Source organism: Plectropomus leopardus, chromosome 14, assembly GCF_008729295.1.
Source record: "Plectropomus leopardus isolate mb chromosome 14, YSFRI_Pleo_2.0, whole genome shotgun sequence".
In the NCBI taxonomy this organism is placed as follows: Eukaryota; Metazoa; Chordata; class Actinopteri; order Perciformes; family Serranidae; genus Plectropomus; species Plectropomus leopardus.
In genome coordinates, this window is record NC_056476.1 from 26,190,998 (window position 1) to 26,204,999 (window position 14,002).

At 39.0% G+C, this 14,002-nt stretch overlaps 1 protein-coding gene across 6 annotated transcripts in view; it reads right to left on the reverse strand.

Moving 5' to 3' along the window:
* ralgapa1 (Ral GTPase activating protein catalytic subunit alpha 1) overlaps positions 1-14,002 on the reverse strand; it is an 86,594-nt gene that overhangs the window by 48,732 nt on the left and 23,860 nt on the right. For all 6 annotated transcript variants that reach the window (XM_042500307.1, XM_042500306.1, XM_042500310.1 and 3 more), the window contains 16 exons: positions 13,632-13,817; positions 12,602-12,772; positions 12,323-12,516; positions 12,124-12,222; positions 10,989-11,144; positions 10,681-10,809; positions 10,400-10,525; positions 9,528-9,586; positions 7,837-7,945; positions 5,994-6,104; positions 5,761-5,829; positions 5,520-5,657; positions 4,478-4,661; positions 3,014-3,132; positions 2,737-2,856; positions 518-1,157 (listed from right to left, as the gene is read on the reverse strand). In XM_042500307.1, coding sequence (XP_042356241.1) covers positions 518-1,157; positions 2,737-2,856; positions 3,014-3,132; positions 4,478-4,661; positions 5,520-5,657; positions 5,761-5,829; positions 5,994-6,104; positions 7,837-7,945; positions 9,528-9,586; positions 10,400-10,525; positions 10,681-10,809; positions 10,989-11,144; positions 12,124-12,222; positions 12,323-12,516; positions 12,602-12,772; positions 13,632-13,817 — 2,610 coding nt within the window. The remainder of the gene's footprint in view (positions 1-517; positions 1,158-2,736; positions 2,857-3,013; positions 3,133-4,477; positions 4,662-5,519; positions 5,658-5,760; positions 5,830-5,993; positions 6,105-7,836; positions 7,946-9,527; positions 9,587-10,399; positions 10,526-10,680; positions 10,810-10,988; positions 11,145-12,123; positions 12,223-12,322; positions 12,517-12,601; positions 12,773-13,631; positions 13,818-14,002) is intronic.

The window sequence follows — 14,002 nt, forward strand, 5'->3', positions numbered from 1 at the left end:
GTTAAAAACTATTTCAAATGTGTACTAAAATGACACAAATGTGTATGTTCTGTTGTGACAGCAAAACGTAGTAATATGTGAATATAAATGTGGTAAATTTGGGTAGTTTACAGCCTTGATTGTTGTCCTTTCATCCTATGTCTTGTTTTTTCCCCATGCGTTAATCTTAATGTCTTTTTTTTGTTTTTTTGTCATGTTTATGTGTGGACCCCAGGAAAAATAGTTGACGGATCTACATCAACAAATGGGATACCTCATAAATACAAATACTAATGGTAAAAATACATGTGGTATCTGAATTATACTGTTTTCATCTCTTAAAATAGTTATCATTACAGGAAAGAAAACAAAAACACCATTATAACAGCTGATTCCAAACGTTTGAATGCAGTGTATGTTTAAACAGTATAAGTTTATATAGTGTACTGCAGACTGAATAACTGTTATGACAGTTCAAAATACATATACAGTAGGGGTGTGTGTGTGTGTGTGTGTGTGTTTGTGTGTGTGTGTGTACCTGCTCTCTGTAGACACTCAGGACTTGAGTATCCCAGGTACTGCAGCATTTCGTCCAGTGCGTCGTCTCCCTCCCTCAGTGCATCCCATGCTGGAACTGCCTCCCGACAAACACGCTTAGCCAATGGCGGAGCTAGAAGCTGTTCCAAGGCCGACTCCCCTCGATCCACCTCCCCATCCATCCTATGCTCTATGCTCTCCTCCTCCTGCTCCTCCTGTTCCCCTTCTTCTTCACCTCCTCTCTGATCTCCCATCCCCTCCTCAGTGACTTTTCTCTCTTCTCCTTCCTCCTCCCCCTCTCCCTGAAACCCTTGCCTTTCACCCTCCATCCCTCTTCCTCCCTCTTCAGCCTCGATCTCCTCCTGCCCCTCCTCCGCGCTGTCTTCTCTCTTCACTACCATCTTTTTGGGTGGACCTCCTGGTGGAGTGTGTAAATGAAGATTTGCACTGTGAGGCGATTGCGTGTGTGACAAAAATGTGTGTGTCGGGCTGTTTGGGGAACATGGTGGAGGCCCGTAGAGAACGGCAGAGTCCCAGGAGTGTTTTCCAGCTACGTCTCGGATGATGACTCGAACGCAAGCGGGAGCAGAGGACAGACCAGCCGTCATTCCGCCTCCTGGCACACCAGACTCTGAGCGGATCTGAGAAATAGAGGAGGAGAAGGCACAATCATCTAAACTGCCTTAAAGCAAGGCTTTCTTAACCTTCCTGGAATTTTTTTTAACTAATTTGCTTCCTTTTAGTTACAGCTTCTTCTTTGCAACTGGTAGAACTTTTATAAAGAAAATAAATAACTGATGAGTCTATATTAACTTTATTGAAATATTTCAAGAAAAAGACAATGCAAGAAGCACTAATAAATTACTAAGATCTATTTTACAGCACATTTAAAACCAGAGTTACAGGTGTGCACATAAAATATAATATCATGCAATACCATAAGAAGGCTTAAACAGAGAGAAGTAAGCACGATATAAAAAGTACAAAATAAAACCATTGTTTTAACAAATTATAAAAATGCCAGCCTGCAGAGGTTTTTAAAGGCTTTTAAAAAAGTGGCACAGACGGACACAGTTAATCTGATTCTGTGCGGTTCCCCAGTGTTGGAGCTGAAATGCTAAACACATGATCATCTTATGTCTTTAGCCTGGCCAATCAAACTTTTAACTACGGTATATCTAGTTGCTGGACCTTAGGGATCTTGGTTCAGATTAAGAAGTTAAATGATCAGACATACAGAATAATGGCATCAAACCATGAAAGGCCTATTAAGTACTGAGTCTTAAAGTGAACTCTAAAATGAACCAGTAGCTAGGACTGGTGAGATATACGCTCTCTGCGTCTAGCATTTGGAGAAGCTTCAGTGCTACATTCTGTACCCGTCACAGACAGGCAATTGCTGGACGATTAAGGCATATAAATAATAAAGCTAAAAGTCCAGCTATGTCTCACTAATGTTTTATGTTAACATACTCATCCCTAAAGCGGCTAAAAAAGGAATAAAAAAGTAGTAGTCTTCGCCACATTGTTAAGATGGGTTTGAGCTCAGCCAGTCTCACTCATGATGTCACTAAAAAGTTATTTATTTGTCTCGGACATAGTTCATATATCAGCTTTTTCCTTGTATTTTGGTCTTCTGTCCACACACATAAATTGCATTGTTAGTCACTGAAAAGGGACCTTTTGTAAAACTCCTTTCAGGGTGAAGATGCTCTGAAATTGTTTCCCGTGCTGCCGTGCAGACAGTGAAATCTGAGTCTGTGGCTTGTTTGTGGGCCAAGGCTACACACCAAAATAGTGCAGGCTCTGACCTCTTATTAAAACATAAAATGGTTACTCTTCCACTGTATCAAGGAATAGAAGTACAGGATGTGAGTGTAAAAGGGGGAAGAGAGAGGGGGGGTGATGTACAGCAAAGGGCCACGGGTTGGAAGCGAACCCACAACCGCTGTGATGAGGATGTTGCCTCTGTACATGGGCCACTCACTCTATCCACTGAGCCACTGGGCGCCTCTATGATTGTGTTTTTAAGTATTCATTTGAGATACTTTTTAAAACTGTGCTTTGTGGAAAAAGAATGATTTTTTTTTTTTTTCAAATCAACCAAAAAGCACATGTGGACTAGGCCTTATAGTCATGTATTGTGACCTCGGTTTTAGTTTATAAAAACAAACAAAGCGTCAAATATTGCCCACACAAGTTTAATTTTGCTGAGGTTACCTGATAGACGGAGAGAAGTGTGGAGCCGTTCAGAACCAGAAACTGTAGGTTTGGTGAATGGAAAAGCTCTGGTCCTAGATCCGCGCTCTCACAGAACGGGTTGTCTTGGTTCTCACACACCTAGAAAACATGGACCACAGTGCCGCTGTAGTAAAATGCAAAGATCTGAATAAAAGTATTGACAACTGTTCGGATTTGTCTTTCCTTCCTAAGTAATTATCACAATATACAGCGCATCATACTGCCATTATCATCACCAAAAACACATTAACAGTACCTGACTAGACAGAGTAGCAGGCCCTCCAGACATTGGATAATGACCAAGATGGTTGACCAAATGTGTGATAACTGTTCTTGCTGCGATGGAAACCAGGCCCTGCTGAATACGGCTACGAACTGCAGAAAGAGGATATAAACACAAGGGTGCATTCAGTACAGAAAATTTAATGGACAAAATATTAAAAGTTTACAGTCCATTTCCAGATTTTATTGTTTACTGACTCGATATTTAGGTTCCAAGTTACAACAAAACTTCAGGAATTACAGTAAAAGCAGGGAGAGTTATAAACCCACATTCAGCTTGTACATAGTTTGTCCCATGCTGAGCAGAAGCCAATGCCATCACACACACTGTGCTGCCAGCAGATCCCGGCTAATCAACATCATTACACACACACTGTGAAACACACACACTTTCCAACAGCTCCATATTGATGGGGCTGTGTGTAGAGTACAGATATGTATTGACCAGACATTCTCAACGACTGCCTACACCTCAGGAGAGCTCAGGAGAGGGAGGAAGAAAAAAGAAAAGGAAGAAAAAAGACAAAATAACGAAGAAGACTGGTGGAAAAAAATTAACACAAGTGGAAAGAATATTAGCAGAGAAAAATAAGAAGCATTACAGAAAGACGGAAGTGAAGCAGTGGAAATGAGAGGATTCAGAAAAAGAGAAGAGAGTAAAGAAGAGAAGCATGGTCTGTCATAGTGCTCCAGTCATTAGACGAGACACTGTGTCCTGGTGGATCACAGCAGGGGACAATACACACTCTCACACGGATGCAGACAGGTGCACTCGCATACATACACACACACCAAACTTTTTCCATCTCTAGCGATTGGCAGTGGTTTGGTAGATGGATTGGGTCCTTTTTTGTCCATGATATAGTGTTTGTAAGTGTCAGCGCACCACTGTGTGCTGGTCTTATTTGTGAATAGCAAAATACATATTGACATGCTCAGACAAGGGTTCCCACAACTTAAGGCAAGTTATTGCCTCAGAATGAAATTTAAGACCAACTTTCAATAGCCAATATTAAAGAAGGACAATTTTGCTCAAATGTTTATGGTAACATAAGTCATTACTTTTTTTCCCTGTGAAAACCTTAGATTATCTGTTCAAAGTGTAAAAACCCTTTTATAGTGGAACACATGTAAGACATGTACACAGAAGAGGAATTTGGGAAATTATTTAACAAAAAATAGATGTTACCTCTTTTTTTTCTTCAGTTTTATAATGCAACATCAGAAAGACTTTTGAACAACTGATTTAAGGCATTTTAATAACAATTAAGGCCTAATTTTTAGACTGATGAACTATGCCTTTTAAGACTTTTTAAGGCTCCGCTGGAGCCCTGGCTCAGACTCCTCTCAATCTTTTAAAAATCAGTAGATACCAAATGATGGTTACAAAGATGGAACTTAAAGTCACGCAGCATGTCCCTGCTGTGAAATAAAATACCTTCAGTGACAGGCTGCAGTTTGCTGGAGCGCTCAGAGTCCGGGCTGTGCAGTGGTTCTGGTTCTCGGAGGCTCTCTAATGGCAGGAACGGGTCGTAGTCTGGACTCAACAGGTCCGACAGCTGCAGCGGGTAATACTTGGGACTGTTGAAAGACTGGGCTCCATACACACAGCCATGTAACACCTGGACAAGTTAAAAAGAAAACTGATATCAGATTGAATTCCATCCCATCTTATTTACAGGCCATGTTCAGCTGTACTGCACTGGTGCTTATGATGCATATGATAAAAACACTTATTTTTAACATAAGTTATGTTTTGAGGGAATACATGCTTACTGAATAAGTAACAATTTCATGTATGACTTTCCCCAAAAGTGAGCTGAAGCTCTTATCTATGTTCTCTTAAAAACCACCAAACTCCTTTGACATAAAAAAACAGTATTACATCATAGTATTAAACATAATACCAATATTACATATTACAAACATAATATTACATCACAGAACATGGGAGTTGCTGGTCTACCACTGCTTCAATTGGTTAATTTGTTTGTGTTATTGTATGACCTTGGTAAATCTAAACTTTAAGATACATAAGTCACACAATAATAGACAGACTAAGCAATGTAGGCATCAGTAGACCAACAACTCTCATGTTCTGTGAGGTAAAACTACTGTTAGTAAGTCTAGTAAAAGAGTCTGGCTTTTAAGAAAGCAATATAACAGTCTGAGTTCAAGTGGGAAATCACTCTCTGATGGCAACATAAAGCACTGAAAATGTTCTAAATATAACATTCGCATAAACTGATGTTGATTTTTTAGTTGTCTAAAATACATTTTGTCTAATATATGCTGCCTCCTGAATTGACAGCAATACATTGCTAAGCCTCTGTGCTCCAGCCAAAGAGGGGGTCTACTGACAGTCATATACTCTAAGTAATACACTGAGTATGGATAAGTATTTAATAAAACCCCACCTCAAAGAATCCGAACTATCCCTTTAAGGATTGTGTCAAAATCACAAAAGCACACATGTATACCTTATAAATACAGCTGAGCAGAGTCTTGGTGGGCTGGTCCCTCTCGGGAGGACTTCGTGTTTGAACAGGTTGAAGAAGTGTCTTTGGAGGCAGAGCCATCACCCAGTCCAACAGACACAACAGGAGGGACACTACCAGCTGCAACACACACAGGCACACAAAGGCATAAGGGTTACTTTCTAAGCAAAATGAGTAATATGGTGAGAACATGTGAGAGAGAACTTGTGTGTGTGCATGTTACCCTTTTATCCAGTTCATGAGGAGAAGACTCGGTAGTAGGCAGCAAGTGTGTGATGGTGGCGATCAAAATCTAAGAACAATAAAATTAGAAAAAAATGTTTGCTCTGTTAAAACTCCCACCAAGAAACAGCAACACTTGTGAGACCTCTACATGGAAATTTTAAGGTGATATGGTGTTTTTAAATAAATTCCTTAGGTTTACACAATAGAAATACACAGTATTTCGTGTCTCACCTCTACAATCTTCTTTGGAGTGTCAGGGGGGAATTTCTTAAGATGATCCACATGACTGATCAGGAGGTGAAGGATGTCTGACGCCACCAGTGCTACATTCTTATTGGGGTACTGGTAAACAATAAAGTATTTGTGTTAATTTACAGGTTCTGGAGGAACATAATATATTAACCAAAATATTAATTAAAAAAAAAACAGCTGATCAATAGTACTTTGGGGTTAGATGGAGCAGTCTTTTTAGTCTTGAAATGAGGAAATTTCACCTACTTAAGACATAGATTATACCTGTCTATACGTATGCATTTATTGCAAATGACCTGTGATTTTTTTTTCAGCAAATCTATAGTAATTATTTGATGACTTGTGTATGTATGTCGCTAATGTCTGCAAAAATGATTTCACAGTTTGAGGAACATTTGAACTCATTTTAGCCACATCCCGATACCATAAACTTCTTGGATTATCAGTTATAAACTCATGTAAAGTAATTACAATAATGCACAGTGCATCTGCTTCTAATCTTTGTCCACAAATAATCATTATCTTTTTTTCACTCATCAACTGTACTACTGTGATTATATTTGCTTGTAGTTGTTGTGAAATACAGTAAAATACAGGTCAATCATGGTAACAGAAAAAAAATGAATAGTGTGGCTCTGAGGAGGATCAACACTAAACAAATAATGCTTCTAGATAGGAGGAGAGGCTATAAGCAGGATGAGGACAAGGGGAAGAAGCATGCATGGAAATATGACAATCCCTACAGCTTTGTGTGTGTGTGTGTGTGTGTGTGTGTGTGAGTGTGTGTGTGTGTGTGTGTGCATATCACAGGGCCTATGTCTGAGGCTACTGGCTGCTGGTATGACGGCAAGAGATGGAAGTGGACAAGATGTGTGTATATATATATATGTGTGTGTGTGACTGTGTGTGTGTGTGAGAGAGAGAGAGACACACACAGCTTGCAGCATTCCCCCTGGATTAGTCTCCTATCTGAAGGAGGACCAAACATATTGACTGTCCAGGGTTTGCTCCCAGCAGTAAGTGAATGCAAGTGTGTGTGTGTTGCTGTAATGTCTTAGCAGGCCATTGGCTGCCGATACACAAGCTAGGGATTCCAAGGTGGAAAAGGTATGTGTGTGTATGTCTGTGTGTCCATCTAGAGCCACTTGGCTATAGATGAGACAGTAAATGTTGGACAGTATTATTCTGATCCACAGGCCTCCCAGTCTCATGGCCTGAAACAGACAATACCAACTGAGGCAATTTCACCGACACTAAACATCTCCAACAATGTTTGCCATCACACTTTGGCTCCTTGCAGCCTGCCATGCTAGGATTAACAAGCAACACAAAAATTCAGAGCCAAAGTTCAGTTTTCATTGTGTGATATCAAACGCCATATAAATATGCAAAAAGGGGATCACATTAAAAAAACAGCTGCTGTGGAAATGCCCAAACCTAAAACAACAATTTAATAGTTTTAACCTACATAAATCTAAGTTGTTTATTTAATTAGTCATTATATTATTGTTAGTCAAGTTCTTTGCCTTATGGTATTGATGTTAACTAAAGAAGGCCTAAACAAACATCCACAGAGAAAAAGACCAGATGTTTAGCCACTACAGTGTTGAGTGGACCAGTGTAACGAGCAGCCAATCAGCAGCATGTTTGATGCAGACTCATTGCTTTGGATCACAGTCACAGAGTACAAAAGTCAGCAGGGACAAATTTTGTGAACGTGCAAAGGCCAAAGGCTGTATGAGATAACCTAATTCAGTTCGGTTGACGTGTGACCCATCTTAGATTTATATTTTAATGACCAGTCAGTTCAGTTGTGACTCACCTTCAGAGTGACGCAGATGACGTTCAGAGCATCTTTAATCTGTGGATGTTGAGTCCCGTGAGCCAACTCCTCGCACAGCCAGATACCCAGACTACACAGAGCCACACACCTGACAAAACAAAAACAGTATGAGCACGCTATGACCACATGCTGCTGTTAGACATGTATGGACATACACAGATAAAAAAAAAAAATCCTACATATAATCACACTAAATAAGAGAATATAAAACCACACTGGCAACAATGGTGATTTCTTTACCAAAACTATGACTAAATATGTTCGTCAACCACCATTTTTCCTATGACTAAGACAAGACAATGACAAAACGCCAACAATGTTATTAACTGTGACATTATCAACATGTAATAGTTTTGATAAAAAAGATGCGACAAAAATGTGGTTTTGTGAAAGAAAAAAAACTCTACTCTACTCTTTATTTCTGTAGACCAAAAAGAGGAGACAGGCATATTATAGACCGTTTTTCTTTTTCAATTTAACAGTTCAGTTTCCTGTGCTGCGCATGTCATATCAGGACCACACTGAGAGCATAAACTGAGAGCAGTCAGGACTCAGAGTAAACAACTTACTTAAGTAACCATGATAACAACATGGCTAGGGAAAGGGAAATGAGTTGATATTTGGGCCCATTTTACATCCAAAATGGGCCCAAAATGGGTTCCTTAAATTGATACCATTAGACCATACATATAGACCATACACTTTCTGCAAAGCTGCAATCTTCATTATTTAACCAGTGTTTTTATCAGATAATGATAAGATAAAATCTAATGTGAAATATGTTTTACTAAAATGATGAGATTATAGCTTTTGGTTGGACTAGATTGAGTCAAATGTTTGATATAATTTGATGTCTAAAAAAAGACTAATATATATAATAGTTTTCATTGACTTAAGCTGCAATAAAACAGTAAAGGTTTTCTTTGAATAAAACTAAAATGGCCAGACTTTAAGCCTACTTAAACTTGACTGAAAAAAAGGATGAGGTTGATTAAATATGACTAACAAGCACATCTGACACAGGACAAAATGAATGTCCTGCTGATACATCAACATTATATGTGTAATTAACTAATTGCTTGCACAAGTTAAAAATGAATTAATTTATTGATTCTTGAGGTAACATGTTGCACTTGCCAGGTATGGAAGAAAAAATTTTGACACTTCTTCATGACTTTTTAAGGATATTTTTTTTTCTTACTCTACTTCCCTATAATTGTAATTTTAGCAAGCTGGCATACATGGAGAGAGAGGTGGAACGCGGGGGAAATATGAAGAAATGTGCGTGATGGTGAACTGAGGTTGTCACACATTGATAAATATTAGGTCTACATTATGCCTTCAGCTACAGAAAATAAATTTGCTGTTATGTTACATTGTGTGAAAGGTTATCCATTGAAGATTACTGACTTTTACAAAACTTTCAATGATTTTTACTAATTCCATGATTCCCCTATGCCTGGAAAATGCTACTGTTAATTTCCATGACTTTTCCAGGTTTTCCATGACCGTAGGACCCTGACCTATGCAAATCTGAGGTTTCTTTATCTTTATTTTTGTCAACAGCCATGTATCTAAGTGTGGCTGTAATACATATTATAAGCATCTTATAATATAACCTTATGCAATACAACACCAGCATCACAAACTATCTCAAAGTGTTAACTTACCTAGCGGGAGCTGAGGGTTCGTCCCTGGCAGAGGTCAGGATGGTTTTGATAATGTGCTCCTAAAATACAACGTATACAGAAAAACACAGTTAATTAACCAAACACAATAAAAGCCATTAGGTTTGTGTTGTGTAAATATCTACATACTGTGCAACATCTTCTTTAGGTCACACACAAGTAAAGCTTTCCTCCAGGTGTGTATAACAAGGGACACCCTCTTGTTTTTAGATAATAAGGAAACAGATTCACGGAATTCCTTGATGAGGTCTTAACATATATCATACACACACACACACACACACACACACACACACACACACACACACACACACACACACACACACACACACACACACACACACACACACGGTACAGGCTTATCCACACAGACAACTTCTAAGCCTCACTGCTCCCGTCCCCTCAGTCACCGTTAATGACCGCTTAGTGATTCAAAACAAGTGTCTGCCTTGTGAGAAACTGCTGAGCGAGGCCAGGATGCTGCCACGCATGGCATCAACTGTTTACAAGGCAACAACAACAATAACAACATTACTCCCATAGCTCTGGACTGTCACAAGAATGACTAATGAGACATCAACCTATTAGTTTGCTTCTGAGACCCCCCTATGGGCAGCAGACATATGCGTTACAAGGTTTAGACTGACCTGGATTACACACGAAGTAGACAGAGGTTTGTTTAAGTGTTTGACCCAATGCACTGGTGGATGTCAGTTTTATAGTAAACTGACATGTTTTGATTCAGCAAGAGCAGTGTGTCTGTGATGGTTTTAGGTTACAGTCTGACTTTTCACAGGCATGATGACTTGTCTCGGCCCCTCAAACCCAAGCTTTTTGTTCATTTCCACACTTACCTTGACGTCAGGGAACTTGGTCAGCACCACGTCAGCTGTGGTGGGATGGAGGGCTGGAAGCTCCTCATACAAGTTGGGAAAACACACCAGAGATCCCAGCAGGATCTGGGCCTCCACTCTTGGAGCCTGGAGAGATAAAAAAGGAGGAAGGACAGAGACAGAAAGAAAGTAGAGAAAGACAGAAGAAATGCAAACATAATGAGCAAAACTGCACTGTATTGCATAAGTATGTAACAATAAATCCAAACAACACTGCACATGAGTGTGTTTGTGTTTCTCACATTGAGTGATGAGCAGGCTGTGACTCTAGAAGCTGCAATGATGAAGTCCAGGATCAACATGGTGGCTCCAGGTAGGCCGATACTGAAGAACTTGGGACTGCAGTGCTTTATGATGGTGTTCACAATGTCCTGTAGAAACCACAGGTATTTTATACACACTACTATTGCTATAAAAGTCACTGCTGGAGCACATTTGCAAAGAGCCCACAATTCACCTTTTAATCTGAAACTGTATTAACTCTAACTGATAAATATTGCTCGTGAGTAATATCTTTATCAACACTGTAACACATGCAGGCATGCTCTACCTGGTCTTGGTGCAGCAGTCCCTGGTGCATGATGTTGTAGAAGTGTGTGAGAAAGTCTGTGTTTGGGGAAACATCTTGCCGTCTCTTCATGATCCTGCAGATCAGCTTGTAGGCGTGAAGCTTTCCTTGCTTGTAGCGCTCCGTCAGCTTGGTGGCCTGGAGGAGAAAATACATGTGTAAGCAAGTTAAGGTGTTCCGCCAGGTGAACTGATGATTTTATTTTTGACAAACAAACTCATTTTGATTAGGGTTGTACCCATCAAACTTCAGTCCTGATACCTGGACTTTGGGTTTTGGCTAATACCAATCTTAAACCCATGTGTAATCAATAAGTTGCATGCCTCACTGTATGGAAGTGACTGGGATCATTTTTTAATGTGTGGGGCATCATCAGGCTGACTTTAAGGATTTATGGTTTGGCTAATATCGAGCTATGATGCCTTCTGTGCACTCTATTTTCATCTTATTTTGTTGTTTTTAAATTATTATTCAATCATACTTTTAAACTCAATTGCCTTTTTGGCCAGTTTAATGTTGATGCTGTTTATTTCCATGTGGAGCACTCAGTGCATACAATTCTCTTTTTATAAAGCACTTTCTGCTGCATTTTTTGTATGACAGGTGCTATATAGATCATGTTTATTATTATTATTATTATTATTATTATTATTATTATCATCATTAACCATTGCTTTCCTAACTTTGTAAAACAAAATATAACAAATAAATTAATATAAATTTACTGAATTATTTGTTGTTAAATTATTTAAAAAAATAGCTAAAATTAATATTCTAATACAAAACAATACAACCACAAAATGAAAAGAACAAATTACAATCTACTGGCACTTCGCTGATGCATGACAGATTAAGTGCACATGTAAACAGACATAAACATAGAAAAGAAAAGAGACTGTCCACATTGTCTCTGATATGCAATCCAGCTACTCGGGTCAGTATTGGCCCAGTATCCACTGTCGATACTGGATCAGTTCAACCCTATATTATAGATAATCAATCACAAGATGGTAAATCCTGAATAAAATGAATATACCATTAGCTACAAGTGAAAAACAGATGGTTCCTATTGTAATGCAGATCAGAGGTCTTATAGTGATCCCTCAGTCATGCCTACCTTAAAGAGCCAGGGGGTGAGGATTCTTAGGGGAGGGATCAGAACAGGGGGTGGAGGAGACGACTGGTTGTCCAAAGAAATGCCCAAGTTATCTCTTATCTGAAAAAAAAGCATCATCTTTACACACATACCCCAACATCTCTATAGAGAGTGTTGTCTCACAGTTAGTAATGTAGTGATTGTGTGTATCAGTACACACCTTGGCCAGGTTTTGCCAGAGTTCACACAGGTAGTCGAAGACCTGAGCATGGATCTCTGGGTCTTTGATGCTATTAACATCCCCCAAGATACCCAGCATCCTCCGCCACATTACCGTGGCAACATCTGCGTGCCATCCAGTTAGAGAGCCACCTGCCATGACACTGCAGTCCTCGCTGGGGAACTCACTGGTTTCTATAATAAATCAATGAATCAATCAGTAACTCTCACCTCTCGTTCACAGCTGAAGAAAACAACAAATAAGATACATGTTTTTTACCCAGGTCATCCGGAGTCTGCAGGACAGAGTTGTGGAGCTTCTGGTCCAGCTGTAGGTGTGTGTGTGAGTGGGAGTGTGTGTGTTCAGTGTGCTCTGCTGTCAGTGTGGCAGGGGAGGGTGTCTGGGAGCGAGAGCCCCCGAGGGAATGCATGGGAGATGCACTCTCCGAACCTGCACAGAGATACATAGAAAGAAAGACATCTGAAAAGCTCACCTGCAGCGTTTTTTTCACCCAGTGCTCTGGGAGCCAGAATTCTTTGCTTTTTCACAATGTTCAGAAGTTATCAGCCAAAATGTAAGGCTGCTTGTTAAAATAACACAACATGTGTATTAACGTGATATACACAACTATGTATAAATTAACACTCCAATCATATTCTCTTTGCAGAAAAACTGACATTATTAACTGACTGGTGGTTTGTGTAATATTATATATATTACAATATTCTAATTATATTATCTATTTATTCACTTCCTTTAATATATTTATTTTGTAAAATTTTACTGCTTTATTTTGTCCATTTTATAATTTCTACTATTATTCTCTCTTATTGATCATATTTGTCTAGTTGCATCTTTTTAATTTAGTTTTTAGTGTAGGTTTTGTTCATCTATTTTATTGTTATTAATATTTTCACTTAAATCTGTTACAGCATTTTATTGTCATCATTTTTAATTATTTTATTTTAACTTACTTTTTAATATATTCTACCTCTGTTTTAGTATTGTTACAGTTATCATCGCTTTTAAATCTATTTGATTACATAATAATATATGTAATATTATTATTATTGTCAGGCAATAATTTTTGATAACTGTCATGCACTTGATTATTATATTGCTGTGATTGCAGTCTAAACTTATTCTGTGATATTATCATACATATTGTCAGCCATCTGTGAAGCACTTTACACTGCACTAACCTGTACGAAGGGTGCTAAACAAATCAAATTTGACTGAGTGATATTGTCTTATTCAGATCTGCTGAAATAATACAGTATCTAGAGAGTTCCTCGTGTTATGTGCGTACCAGTAACAGTGACAGTGTGACTGAGGCTGCTGGTCTCGGAGTCGATGTGGAGTGTCGTCAAACTTGCTACTTCATGTTCATCGCAGGCCACGCCCCCTCCCAGGCTATCCTGGTCCAAAGAGCTTCCTCGACCTCCTCCACTAGAACCAACTCCTCCTGCACAGGCTTCTGTACTGAAGGTAAAATCTACAAAAGAAGATTGCCTGTTATACATTTTGATTTCCAAGTTTTTAAAGTTATCTATTTGTATCCCACAACAACAGCTTACAAGGATAATGACCTTTTGTTTGGACAAGATACAGAAATTCAAATCACGGTCATCTTTATGTAAAAATGTGCAAAATTCAGTAGCAGTGTTTCAGTGTGTATAT